General features: G+C 42.0%; 1 protein-coding gene across 1 annotated transcript; it reads right to left on the reverse strand.

The window, feature by feature from the left end:
• Positions 1 to 266: 266 nt before the first annotated feature.
• Positions 267 to 10,873, reverse strand: washc4 (WASH complex subunit 4). The gene is made up of 33 exons (XM_030097271.1): positions 10,741 to 10,873; positions 9,014 to 9,153; positions 8,878 to 8,931; positions 8,728 to 8,793; positions 8,491 to 8,536; positions 8,312 to 8,379; positions 8,141 to 8,223; positions 7,513 to 7,555; positions 7,306 to 7,409; positions 6,925 to 7,045; positions 6,683 to 6,806; positions 6,477 to 6,604; positions 6,207 to 6,367; positions 5,998 to 6,124; positions 5,678 to 5,803; positions 5,482 to 5,589; positions 5,232 to 5,378; positions 5,062 to 5,141; positions 4,854 to 4,959; positions 4,638 to 4,754; positions 4,383 to 4,551; positions 4,032 to 4,186; positions 3,867 to 3,941; positions 3,689 to 3,793; positions 3,457 to 3,591; positions 3,200 to 3,308; positions 3,054 to 3,120; positions 2,868 to 2,954; positions 2,464 to 2,611; positions 2,273 to 2,369; positions 1,806 to 2,002; positions 1,224 to 1,320; positions 267 to 1,098 (listed from the first exon to the last, which is right to left on the reverse strand). Exons 1-33 carry the CDS (start codon positions 10,799 to 10,801, stop codon positions 1,034 to 1,036), a joined length of 3,516 nt encoding a protein of 1,171 aa, XP_029953131.1. The 5' UTR covers positions 10,802 to 10,873; the 3' UTR covers positions 267 to 1,033.
• Between the last annotated feature and the right edge of the window lie 3,410 nt (positions 10,874 to 14,283).

Raw genomic sequence — 14,283 nt, forward strand, 5'->3', positions numbered from 1 at the left:
AGACCAATCTTGTATTTTCTGAAGTTAAAAAGCTTCTTTTCTTTGTATTAAAGCAGAAAAGGCTTTCCTGAACCACTCACTGTGTGTGTTGTTTCTTCTAAATCAAGAGCACTCTTATGGACGAGAGAGAAATCCATGCACAGGGAGAACATGTAGTTCCCACGCTAAGGACAAGCCAAACCCCAGGGTATTCTCACTGTGAGACGAGAGAGCGATCCACTACACCAGCCAGGGTTTAATCATGAAAATCAGAACAAATTCTTGTCTCAAAGTGCATTTATTAGTCTTCAATGACTTTTTTTTTTTAAGTTATTCAAGGAATGTAATTTCACATGTACCACATGTTGATCGATACAAAATTAGGAAACAATGCGATGATACACATCCAGTGCAGCAGAAAAATAATTAACTTTAGTCCTGTAATGACGTATTATTTCTAAAGAAATATGCAGTTCAGAAAGGCACGTACACACCTTTAGACAATGTAGAAAATCGATGCACAAAAAAGAAATTGTACACAAAGATGGCACATGAACGTAAGATCGTACGATGCAAACATTCTCATGAACTCTTCACAGAGCTTCAGTTAAATCACACGCCGGCGCAGAGGCAGCAGATTCAGTAAGACTAAAAACAAGGATGCAGATGGCTGCACTCGTCTCTGATCAGCAGAGACGAAACACGCAGCCGAAGCTTCTACTGTAGAAAAATAATCCAGTCCGTGTAGACTGAGTATCAAAATGAAGAATTAGTCACAGCGGTTCGTCTCCGGGCGCCGTTTGCTTGAGGAAATGCTACAAACTCTAAAGTTATTGAAGCTGTTGACAGAACTGGGAGGTTACATGGATGTTTCTGTGGATAGGAAACAAAAAAAATAAAAATAAAAGACACTTGTAGAAGTAGACATTCTTTCTCTAATGGAGTTGACGGTCTCAGTTTTATCCCTGAACCATGTGTGCAGCCGGAGCTCCTCTGGTGTGCGTGCTGCCCTCGCTCTGCGGCGCCGCTCCGCTCCGTTCCGGGGCGGGAAGGCTCACTTGGAGGCGGGGTCAGGCGGGGTCGAGCCGTCTGCAGAACCTCCGGCTTTAGCTGCTTCCTCTGGCGAAGGAACGGCGCGGTTAGCCTCAGTCTTCATTAATCAGACACCACCACCTCCATATCTGGACGCGTCTGGGAGTTTACATTATTCAGAGCCTCTATTAATCAGCGCGACGCCTGCTAACCTTTGTCTTTCTTCTCCTGAGTCTCCTCGGCAGCAGTCTTGTCGGCTCTGAAGAAGATCCGGGCGCTGCTCAGAGAGAAGTAGAGAAGCTCAAACTCCTGCGGACGAAAGAAAAACCAACAAATATCAGAGCAGTGAAAGAAACAACACGGCTCTTTACCTGGAGCCAAGCTCGGCGAACTGTGGCTGAAGATAAAATCCACCAATCACAGGACAACATTTACACTTTTCTAGAGACACCACGTGTCAGCATCACTGATGTCTCAGCTCAGGTCTCACTGCTGTGTTGTGTCCGCTGTAGAAACCAATTATAAAACCAATGTTTGTGACAAACACATGAGCTTCAAAGTGAAAGTAAAACTGTAAATGTCATTGGCAACAAAAACATCTGGACTCCCAGCCCAAACTGGATATGCTGCATTCAGGCTGATGATAAAGAGCTTCAACCACAGTGACCGCAGAACTAATAAACACGTTAATCAGAAGCATCAGCCACAACAGTGCAGCAGTGAGGTTCTATGGACACGTCAGTTCGGACAGCTTCAGAGAATCTGAAGCGCGGTGAACTCGCCCTGCGCCGTACCTGGAGGTAGATGTCCAGCCTCTTCTGGGTGAGATTCATGGTCTGCAGCAGCTTCTCGTCCTGACTGGCGGACTGCACGTTCTGCTCCTTCACCACCGCGTTCATCTCTTTCTTATATTTGTCTCTGACGGCCTGGAACCAGTGCAGAGAGTCGAACTCCAGATACTGATCCAGCAGCTTCAGGATGTACGCCACGCCTGGAAGAGGGGAGCGTGTGGACATCACATCAGTCAAACTTTCTCATACTGAAAGGATGAGATATCGTCTTAGTATCTGCATACCGTCAAGTACAGAATCCAAAAAGAAAGTCACATAATTGGATTTTACAAGCTTGAGCATACATTTCATGCCAGTGTTTGGTTGAGTTTACGAAGGCGCAAATACATTATAAACTACAACGTTAACAGGGTGTTGGGGAGTTTCACACACTTTAAAAAGACGTGAAGAAATACTTCTACAGTGCTCACCCATTGCAAAACCGTCGTCTGTGAACGCAGCTCCACTTTTGTTCTTCTTGTTGAGTTTCTCTTTGCAGTTGATTGAGTGCTCCACGAAATTCACAGTCTGAGGGAGCAAACCAAACTAATGAAGAGCCAACAGAAGAGCAACAGAACAAATGAACTGATGGAGAGCTGCAGCTCAGAGCTCCTGCACTGACCAGCGGGGGCACGATCATGTAGAAGTTCCTCAGGTGCATGTTCTTCGCGCTGCGAAACTCGGGTGCAAATACGGCCACGAGCTTCTTAAAGTACTCGGTCCCCTCGGCAGAGTTGCTGGTCAGATCTCCCAAAACGGAATCCAGGACGCTGTGAATCACAAGACAGAAATGTGCAAAACTGGTGACGCTTCCTGTGTATTTTCAAAGATGCGGCGCCCCCTGCAGGTGTGAAGAGAACGCTAAACCTTCAGTCAAGGTGCAGAGGAGACCCATTCAGATGATGCCAGAGGCAGGATGCAGGGTGTCAACACACATTTTAGTTGAGGGGCCACATACAGCCCCATTTCATCTCGAGACTGGTAAAATAGTGCCCTGAGAACCTTTAAAGTTTTTCTTTCACTGACCTTGCAGCTTTCTGGGTTTCCTCTGACAAGCCTTCTTCTTTCACCAGCTCCTCAAAGTTGACAATATCCTCCAAGTCTGGGACGAATCTGCGTGTGACACAAACAGAGACTATTTAGTCAGATGCAAAATCATTTAATAAGCTGAAAATGCATTTATTTCTGCACTCAACTGACTCTTGGTTTTACCTGATAGCACTGCTGCAGCAGTGGAGGCCTCCAGAACGGATCATTCGCACGTAGCCCATGGCGTTACCTGAAGGAAGACGGGAGGGGTCATTGCTGTCGGCTCACAAATGTAGTTGAAAGATTACGATCGGGAAACCTTTTCTCACCGATCTGACTGATGAGCTGCCTGAACTGGTCGAGGTAACTCTGCCCATCGGGAGTGATCCCGAGCTTTCTGATGCCGCGGTTGAACTTCTCTGCTCTTTCAAACGGGTACTACACAAAGGAACAAACAGCAGGAGTAGAAAAGCGCTCAGTATTGAGTGACAGCTTCATCTAAATCACAGCCGACTCTCATACCACCACGCCTTTCTCATTTTCACTCAGCTGTTGAAACTGAATGTTTCCCCAAAGGAAAAGTTACCTTCTGATCAGACTGATCCTTCGTCTCTCTGAAGAAGCGAATGTCTTTGATGAGTCTGGACTTTATGTGCTCGTCATACATAAACTGACTGAAGATGTAGAATTTCTTGCGCAGGAACTGGTAGGTGAAATTTACCTGATGAAACCACAAAAGAAGAAGCCAAGATGTTCACCGTTTGAAACAAAACTATAAAGAAAGTCGAACAACATCACAGCACTTCCCACAGACTCACAGTGGTGTTCATGATCCCCGTGCCGTGGGTGCGGATGGAGTTGGCGATGTGACGGATGTTGATGGTGTTCAAATGCTTGTTGTTGCTTGCCTTCTCTATGAAGATCTATTGGAAAAACAAATGCTGAGTTTCCGATACAGTGCGATTTGCTGCAGAGAGGGCGAATGTGGAGCCCTACCTGATTGTTGAGGTTGTAAAGGTACCGTGAGACAAAAACGTGGATGTTCCTCATAATCTCCAACACATCCAAACCCTGATGAGAACACAAGGAAGACAAACTTACTCCCAGTGTATTTAACTTTCCGGCTCGTTTTGGAGACGTCTGAAATGCAAAGGAGCAAACCTGCTCCAGAGTTTGGCTCGGCAGGTGTGCCTCCGTCATGGTGAGCCCATAGCGCTGCGTGGCAAGGTTTCTCATCTCACTGTAGGTGGCCCAGTCATGCAGCGCGACAGTGGTCAAGTTGTAGAAAGTTTTATCCAGATAGTGGGTCACATAGGCTGCAAGAAATAAACAGAAGAAGATAAACGATTCCAGCAGCCTTAGACCAAGGGAGTCAAACAGCTCAGGACCAACATTCAGCCCAATTTCATCTCGACTGGGCTGTATTGGTGAAATAACACCATGATAACCGTTGTGGCACAGATTTTAAGTGATTAAAATGTCAGAATGGAAATGTTTGTTCCGGTGCAGCACCTTTAATATGAATGAAGCGGTTGAAGAATCGAATGGGCTTCAGAGAGAAGAAGTGGGCCAGGTCCTTCATGCCCACTTTAAAAGGGTTCCTGTCGTCGAGCTTCAGGTGTGTGTGAACAGAGAGGCGCAGGTCCTTCTCGATCTCCTTACAGAGCTTGTCAAGCAGGTGCTACGAAGGGTTGAAAGGAGACTAGCGTGAAGAAATAAAGTGTTTCTGATGAACAGATATGCTGTGATTAACTAGTTTGTTCTCACCTCATTAAACACGTCCATGATCTCTTTGTCGTAGCTCTCCAGGAGCTGGTCACATGACTCCATGTGTTTGGTGTGCAGCATGCACGGCACACTGTCCCGTAGCGCACTAAACATGTACTGCTCCCGCCAACGAGAAGAGCGAAAATGGAAAAATTCACACTGGAGCGCAACCACCCTGCTAATCTAAGCTGTTTTTCTCATGAGGCCTCTGCTTACGTGTATCCGTGCTGCGTCCACAGCGTTGTCATACACGTCATCCAGGTAGATGGGAAACACAGCTCTGTGCCAGTACAGGAAACTGCAGTCACACTGCAGCTTCACCCTGAAAGAAACAAGAACAAACAATTCCATATGCATGAAGAATATGAGGAAAATTGAGTACCGTACTTAATGCGATGAGAGGTGATTTAAATGAAGATCTCACCGTTCACTCAGCTCACTAATCAGATCCAGCTTCTTCAACACAAGCTGCAGCGGAAGCAGCTCTTCGTCTTTGAAGGTTTTCTAGAAGTAAAAAACAAAACAATCAAGAATTAAATTACAAATTAAGACTGCACAAGTTCTTAAACCGTTCATCAAAAACTCCAACATTACCAGCTGAGTGCCAACACACAGCGCCAGAGACACGACGAGACGCCGCTCCTTTGTGCTGGGTCCACTGAGGGCGTTTTCTGACAGCACCAGCGACGACAGCACGTCCAGCCGCTGCTCGCTGTACTTCTTGTCAGAGATCACCCGTTTCTACAAGACACAAATTTCATTTTCAAAATGGAAAACTGTGCTCGACTGGATCGCTATAAACTCTAATTGGTGCTGTCAACACTGATAATGTGACTGTACGCACTTTGGCGGTGCCGATAGCGTTGAGGGCCTGCGACTGCAGCTGCTGAGTGATGTGCGAGACGGAGTCGGCTACAACCATGGACCTCCGGTGAAACGTGTGCTCCACGGCCTGACGAAAGAGTCACGTGACATGATTTGTATAAATATTAAAATCTCTGAACATGCTGAAAATGACACAGACACACACACACACTCACTTTGAGCAGCTCAACGAGGCGACAGAGAGCTTTGACCGAGGTCTTGGTCATCGGCCGCTGCATCGACATGTACATGTTCATGGTGGTCTTGATGATGGTGCTGATGCTGTAGGCGTACAGGATGCCCTGCCAGGGGCGGAAAACACACAGCGGTGCTCAGTGGAGTCATACATGTCTGTAAAGATTCACTTTTTGCAATATTTTATGTTGGGAGATTAATTTGACTAGAAATTGAACATATTATCTGGGATGACCCAAAAACATGAATCGGTTGAGTTTGCAGCCACTCAGTGTCACTGCTGAACACTGACAGGACTTACCTGCACGAACACATTACACCTGCTGTTGAGGTCTTCTGCCAACTTGTCACTTTTATGGTCTTTAGATAAGATGGACTCCATCTTCATCATCCATGAAGTTACAAACACATAGTAGGACTGAACATCCCTGGAAAAGAAGAAGAAGGAGAAATAATCAGAGTCTTCAATCAAGTGTAGTTGGAAAACACTCGGCTGTCTCCGAGTCTCACTTTGTTAAGGTCTGAGCCCTCTGCTGCAGGTAGGTGTCCCTCTGTCCTCGGATGACCTGTAAGCTCTTCTTATCCATCAGTTTAGCTGCAGCCGGGACCTTTGAGGTGAGGAAGGTGTCGGGAAACCAGATGATGTTTGCATTCAGAGTGACAGCCGGAACCTGCAACAATAATGGACACAAGGACAATGTTAAAAAAATGAAGAAAAAACAAAAAAAGAAAAAATTTGGCATCTGGGTCAAAGTCAGAATGCAAAAAATCTGAAGGCACCTTTTTACAGACATCGAGCAGGGCCTTGAACAGCTTTTTGTCAACACTCCTGAAAATGTGAAAGTGCAGCACAAACAGGCTGCAGACGGCAGCATATTTATCTCTCTGGTCAATTTCTGACGGCTCACCTAGAAAACAAAAAAAATTCAGCGCTGAAAGACAACAGAGGAAATGGCCAATGTCTGCCCATAAGAAGAGAAACTGACCAATTTTGGACTCGATGCTTGTGAATATGGTGCGAATGTTGAAGGCGAACTCCTCCGCAAAGGCACTGTTTTTGGCAACAGCTACTCCTTCCCCGGGGTCGTCAAACCTCTGCTCCACACACGCCTGTGGCAGAAAACAGAAAACATGAGCAGATTATTCTCAGGCAATCTCAAAATCATACAGTTGCAGCATTTCCAAAACACAAAACAGAACTTTTATTGGGTTGATGTGATTGTACAACCTGAAGGATCATGCCATCCAGAAGCTGTCCCTCCAACTTCAGAAGCAGCTTCTCAAACGGCTTCAGCTTCTCTTCAGGAATAGAGAACTTGCCAGGGTTGTGATGTACAGACTTCAATAGCCTAAAAAAAAAAAAAACAGACAATGAGCAATAAGAAAAGCGTGTTTCTACTTGAGGCTTTATAAATGGACAATACTTAATACATTAACAATACATTAGAGACTGACTGTATTCTCTATCTAAAACTGGTTTTCTTCTGAAATTTAATATTACGTTTATAAAATACAAGAAATGCAGTATGAACAACCACTTAACTTAATATATCTAATTTCTTATATTATTAGCCAAATCTGTTATGTGTGTATGATCAAGCATTACAACCTTTTGTACATCTTCCAGTGATCTTTTAGCGTGCCGTGATTTTCCATAATCTCATCCAGAGTGAGCAGCACCACCAAGAGCTCCCCCAGGTGTTCATACACGATCTGTGGAAGGAACGCAGAGACAATTAAAAGCAGAACAAAAACAGGACAAGGACTGGTAGATTAGTAAAAACCAAACTAAAACTCATCTAATCTGAAAATGTACCTGGAAGTGGACGCCCGACGACTCAATGATTTTTGTAGCTCCCCTGGAATACAAGGAGAATAGAAGGTTTGTTACATTTTCTCACATAAGTGCTTTTTTTGTTTGCATGTAAATTTAAATGAAACTTTTTCTTTGTCATGGTGCAGAGTGTACGCATTGAAACTGTCTATATCTTAGCAAAACCAAACGATGTCTACCGTTAAGGACTACAGTCTTAAAATGAAGTCAGTTCTAATGAAATCTTCTGCTGCAAAATAGAGTGAAGTGTCCAAAAAACTTCCCCTGCAGCTGTTGCATTATGTATGTTTGAACAAACTCAGCCTGGAAGCATGGCTTTGAGGCTAGTTGGACAGAACCTTTGATGCTGATATCTCAGCTTGTGTCTCTATGTTGTGTTTTGTTTGTTACTCTTCAGAAATTTGTTAAGAACAAATTAGATTGCTTTAAATTTTACAATTTGCTTGGTGGTTTTCCAGGCCAGATTAGAGCATACTACAGGCCAGTTTTGGCCCCGTGGGCCTTATGTTTGACAACCCTGGCGCATTCAGCCTTGCTCTTCAATGGGAGTACTGAAACTCCTCCATTAAGAGACAGTACAGTGACAGTAACGTCTGTTCGGGGATCTCACTTGTTGCTGTTGTAGAGGGCAGCCAGCTGGTGGACGATGCTGACCACCACTTCATAACATCTGGACACAAAGCAAGACAGTTCCTGCCAAGAGACAAAAAGAGAAACAACTACTGATGTGTTCAAGCTCCACGATACACAAGTTCAGGGAAAAAAATGAATTCTTACCAACCTGCAAAAATGAGATGAATCTACCCATCTGTATCTGAGACTCCCCTTCAACAACACTTGTGTCTGACACTGCAACATAAGACACAAACATGCCTCTATTCATTTAGTTTTGAAGTAATTTTTAGTTAAAACACTACGGCAACTGGGATTTAAAGCGAATAGTGACAGCAGACTGATTACCTCCCTCTCCATAGTACAATAAGCCGTTGTAGAATTTGGTTTCTGCCTGCAAAAAGAGCATAAATCCAGGTTAATCAGCTTACATGAGACAAAATGATCCAGGTAAGTTTCAGACTTGAATATGTTAGCCAATATCAATTTAAGTTGCATTTAAGAACTGGCAGTATGCACGAGTAGCCCAATATATTCATGAATTATACAAAGAAGATGTCGTCACAGTGTTTGTGCAACACTTGCCTCATACTTGAGCTTCTTGACTTCACTACAAAGAGCGGCGTAAACTGTGATGACTTTGTTCAGAACCTGAACACAAAACATAAAGTCATCATCAAAAGTGAGACTGAAGAAAAACAAAAAGCAGTTCCACTTAGAAACATGTGCTTTTACCTTGTTATCTGTTTTAATTAACTCCAGTAAGGAGGACTGCTCATAGGGGAGAAGCTGAAACAGAGCAGAAGGTTTTAGGAAGGAAATTACACAAGTTTTGGTATGGCCACTGAGTTCTGTTGCTTTGGTGCTTTACCTTGAGGGCGATGGGGTCGAGGGTGAAATCCCAGACATCACCAATGGAGTCGTCCAGAGCCTCTTCGATTCCCTTCAGCTGAGAAGTGTACTCTTCCAGAAACTTGCTGTATTGCTTCATTTGAACCTCTGTGTGTATTTCTGAAATGTGGGAGGATTAACAAGGATCAAGATTCTTCTTCTTCCACATACATTTCCATAGATCACAATGAATTTCATTGTTATTATGTGTTCAAATTAGTGGCTTCATCTACACTGCCGACGTGTTGGTTGAGATCTTATACATTTTTTTCTTTAAATAATATCTCACTGTCTGTTATTACTTTGTTGCATTGAGTAGAAAAATCTTCCTGTTTTCACCATGACATCACTGAACATGAGTATTTCTCAAACATGCAGATCCATGAGTGCATGTGAGTAGATTATCTGGCTGCTTGCACACACATTGCAGGCTTGGAAGGCTGAAAAATCAACAAATACTTCCTTGAAAAATAGACTTTTTAATAGAAGTTTTGATCTTCCTACCCTTTTACAGACATGCTGAACTGGATATGTGTTATACATGCATTTCTGTCTGTACACGTCTAGATGCACGTGTGTACACTGAAATATGTATTAAGTTTGAGAGTGTGTGTATACTCAGAAAACATGGATTCACTAGTTTACAAGCATTTATTTACAAGGGTTTTTATAATATAAAAAATAATTTTAATGGTTTTGTATGCATTTGTATTTTGTGTGTTTTGACATGTATGGAACAAATTAATAATAATTCAAAAAAGGACCACAACATTTTGATTAACTTCAAACAGTGAGATAATACTTTTTCCCATGTCTGCACATGTTACGCAATTCCTATGGTTGATAGAAGCTATAATTTCACTCTAAATTATATTTTATTTACTCCGAATTCTGCACCAGAATGCATCATTATAATTGGCATAATGTTAGGTTTTTAGCATTTTCCCATAATAAGAGTCTCCCTCTTCCTACACACCTGAATCTGATAAATGTGTGATGTTTTAGAGGCGAGAGACGTCCAGACCTGCAGGACACCTGGAGGACTGGAGCCGTCCTGGACCAAGACTGGACCACACTCATGTAACGGATTCAAAGATTTTAGGTGAAAAATTATGAGTGAATGGAAAGGTTTGTTTTTATTGAGTGATTATTTATGGGGCGGAAAAAATACAGGAACAAAAATAAAGCTTCGGTATGAAGTTAGTTGCTTTTTCAATTACGAGTAAAACCGCTAATTAACGATGTCGCACAATTAAAAATGATCAAATAGTCATAAACACTTGCATTGTTTAATTAAAAAACAAAAGACAAACAATGCCTCCTTAAATCAAACATACCAATACCGATGTGCACACAGTGCTGTGAGCCTTTTAGACATAAATACACAGGAGTAAAGTTCAATATTAGCGTGTGGCTGTCACTGTTATGATTGTCTGATGATTCACGCCTGCTAACTTTGCTAACAGCTAACCATTAAATTCAGGGGCTTGCGTTTCACATTTTGAGTTTCCTGCGCACGCATGGCGTCGACGTCAAGCAAATACTACAATAAATTATGTAACTTGTTTTTATAAATGCGACAAACAAGCAATGTCGCGTGTGTTTCGTTTCAGTAAACACGGAACCGTTAGCAAGGTAAGCTAACGCAGGTTAAGTTGGGCTCGTCGCTGCTTTCCTCTGCGTGTCAGGACGGAACGGAGGACTTACTCTGGGAACCGTCGTCAAAACGGTCAAACTCCCAGTCAGGAGCGATGCTTTCTACCGCCATGTCGCCGGGAGAGATGGCCCAAAACCCCCAAATCACAGTGCTGTCAAAAAGTGGAGCCACAGGATCCCATGATGGATCTTATGATTTTGTGAATGGCCGCAAGTGCTCATGGGAAATGTAGTATTGCGGGGTGGTAGTTCGTTTGGGGACCGCCTAAACCCCTGTGCTCGCATGACCGGTGAAATAGTGCCATAATAACCTTTAAATTTAAACTTTGAATCTTTTATGTGTTTTGGCAATTAGTGCAACCTTTGAAAAACTCTTCGTTTTTGCAAACTGTTTCACAATTATTCCTGCAAGTTATAACAATCAATCACAACAAAAGCCAATTTTAATATTTTCTGGTGCAAAATTCAATAAAATGTCCACAAACATCTCTTATCACTGTAGCTTTTTGCAACCTTTTGCATAAAACTTTTTTTTTCAATCAACTATTTGCTGAAAAGAAAGGAAAAAAAGTGATGCGATCATATTATTACAGAGATCCATGACACATAGTAACTGTGCATATACAGATATGTAGGTCCAGCAAATTTCAGGCCTTGAGGTGTTAAAATATTATTTTAAAATGAGAAGTTTGTCATATTATTTTTAGCTTAACTATAAACATTTATAAATTGATTCATTGGCTTTTTCCCTTCTTGTCGAGGTTGTCTGTTGGCAGTCAAGTTGAGTTTATGTTGAGGTGAACATCCAGATATTTGTAGAAGTCCACTGTCTTTATGTGTAAAACACTGGATGTTCACAGTACTGTGTGCAGACTCCTGCCGACAGAGGTATATCACCATCTCTTTCATGTTGCTAGAATTGATCAGGAAATGGTTCCTGTCACGCCAGTCAATGAAGCCTTTGATGTCCTCTCACGGGGAGCTGGCACCACCGGCTAGTCTGGGCTTTGGTGTGAGGAGGAGATTAAACAGATTCATTCATCACTGGTGGTCCTTGGGTTTCTGATCTGGTGGTCCTTGGGTTTGTGATCGACTGCACTGGTCTTGGTCTGGCCAGTGGAAGTGTTCACACCCTTCCAGATGTCCCTCACACTGCTCTGCTGCAGGCAGTAAAGCAGTTTGAAGTGACCAGATGGCGTTCTTCAGGTTCAGCATATTTCTCATAAATAGCACATTTTAGCATATAATTAGAAATTGGATAATTTCTGCAGCCTAATCATGAATATTGCAATCACTTAATCCCTGATGTATATATCTTTTTTAACAGCTTAAAAAAAAGTAAATTCTGCATGTTTCAAAGTGAATAATTTAAATTTTTTTTTGCACATTCTGATACATCGTTGATATTATTTATCCACCAAAGTGCAACATATGCATCCATTAATTATGCAGTTATAGAGGCTCTTTGAAGTACCCTGCTATCCTGTAGATATGGAGTCTGTAGGCACATCACCAGACATCTATTTAAAACCACTTTTTGCTCTTTTAGGACTTTGCACAGTGTTTTTAAGCCAAACTATAAAATTCAAATGACTTAATTTATGGTGTGTGCATTTATATAATAATTTCTTAACTGCAAAATTGTACTATTATATAAACACAATCATGCAAATTCTTGTTCTTAATAATGCCGTCAGAGGTAATTGCATTTAATTAATGTTGGGCTGACAAAAGATTTTTTTAATCATGATTAATGGCATAATTCGGGTTATGGCTTTTTCTCCTAATTCAATACTGTATTTGACATCAACATTGCATTTAGTTAGTCTACGTGACACTTTATTTTGACAGAAAACCCAAAAAGGGCAAAAAGGAAATTCTTCCTTTGCGTTCATTTGATTCCTAATTATGCACTCTGGTGATAAATGCCTCAATTAATAAAGTTAATCTGTTGACAACCCTAAAATAAAGTGGATGTAGAAAGGGGTTTTTCCTTGATACTTTAGCTTACACTTTGATACTTTGCATATTATTCTTCACTGATTCACTGACTGAGAAGTTATTAAGTTGGAATAATAGATGAATGAAGGATGAATAGATGGATGAATGGTTTAATAAAAAAATATATCTTTTAATGTCTTTCCTTGAGGAACAGTGGAGTTTGCATGTTCTCCTTGTGCCTGTGTGAGTATGACATCTGAACTGACTGCAAAAAAAAAGTACAGGAAATTAGATTTTCAATACCCTGATACATTGCTGAAATTTTTACATAACTACAAAAAGTACTATTGTAAGAACGAAACATACTGTTCTCCTTTGTTTTTTAGCATCACCTTAATTGCGTGGCCAGTAGCACAGAATAAGAATTTACCTGTATAAAATTGAGATTAGAACATCTTTTGAAATGATCCGATCCTTATCAAACGTTAGAAGTAATTCAGGAATTTTCTACTTTGAAAGAAAAGGCATATTGATGAGAAACACTCATTTGGACAGATTTTAATAACTCATTTAAGATTTATTTAATAAATTGTGAGTGTACTGCTGTAGATAGTTGCTGTAGACAGTTGGATGAAACATCTCATGGCCTGTTGTATCATGAGACTGGATGGAGGGTCAACATCTCTGCCATCTATCCGCTCATCGCCAAGACCGTAAACCACTCCCTCCTGCCCGGCTTTATCCCATCTGCACTGAAAGCTGCCGTCATCAGACCACTCCTGAAAAAACCCACCCTGGATCCTCTTCCTGGACTTTAGCTCGGTTCCATCCCTGAAATCCTCCACCGGACACTGACCCAGCTCACCGTGCAGAGACAGCCTCTTCTACTGTCACCCTGATAAACTCTCAGAAACCTCAGTGTATTAGCAGACTCACACTACATCCTTTCTCAAGAGCCCTGCCTCTGTTCACTCACTGTAAACCTTGTGATTTTTAATCTCAACATTATTTACCCTAACTTGTCTCTTGTCTTTTCATTTTTGTTTTGTTTTGGTTTTTTCTTGTACATAGAGAGTGAAAGATAACCAGAGTCGAATTCCTTACTTGTCTTGTACAAACTTTGCCAATAAATCTGATTCCGATTTGCTCCAAAAACACTTATGGTCACCATCAGTGATAAATATTTTGTTTTATAGCTTCATAGATGGAGAGGAGTAACTGATTTCAGCACCTCTCAAAAGTTTCTCCCGGTGTAACATTAGTTCAAACTTTGTCCTGAAACAACCATCACACCTGTGCGGTAATACAGTCACAGGCCGGCGCTGGACTGGACTACTGCTGCTAACAAACAACTGCCAAATGTGTGTTGCTGCTTGTGTCACACTGATTCTGTTTTTGAATATGGAATATGGAAGTAGAGGTTGTGATCAACAGGAGTGAATAAGCAAGAGTAATGTGCTTTCTCTGTCTCTCTCTCTCTGTCTCTCTCTCTCTCTGTTTCAGGTTAGAATAAGTGGACACTCTACACAGCATTCAGACAGTGACAGAGGCCACGAGGAAGAGTCACAACCAGCAGGAGCGTGTGAGAACAGACACCACCTCTCTTCTTCTCCCATGGTCGAACCAGCGGGTAAGGTTTTTTACTCTCTTCAA

The sequence above is a fragment of the Salarias fasciatus genome, chromosome 7, assembly GCF_902148845.1.
Source record: "Salarias fasciatus chromosome 7, fSalaFa1.1, whole genome shotgun sequence".
NCBI classification, from domain to species: Eukaryota; Metazoa; Chordata; class Actinopteri; order Blenniiformes; family Blenniidae; genus Salarias; species Salarias fasciatus.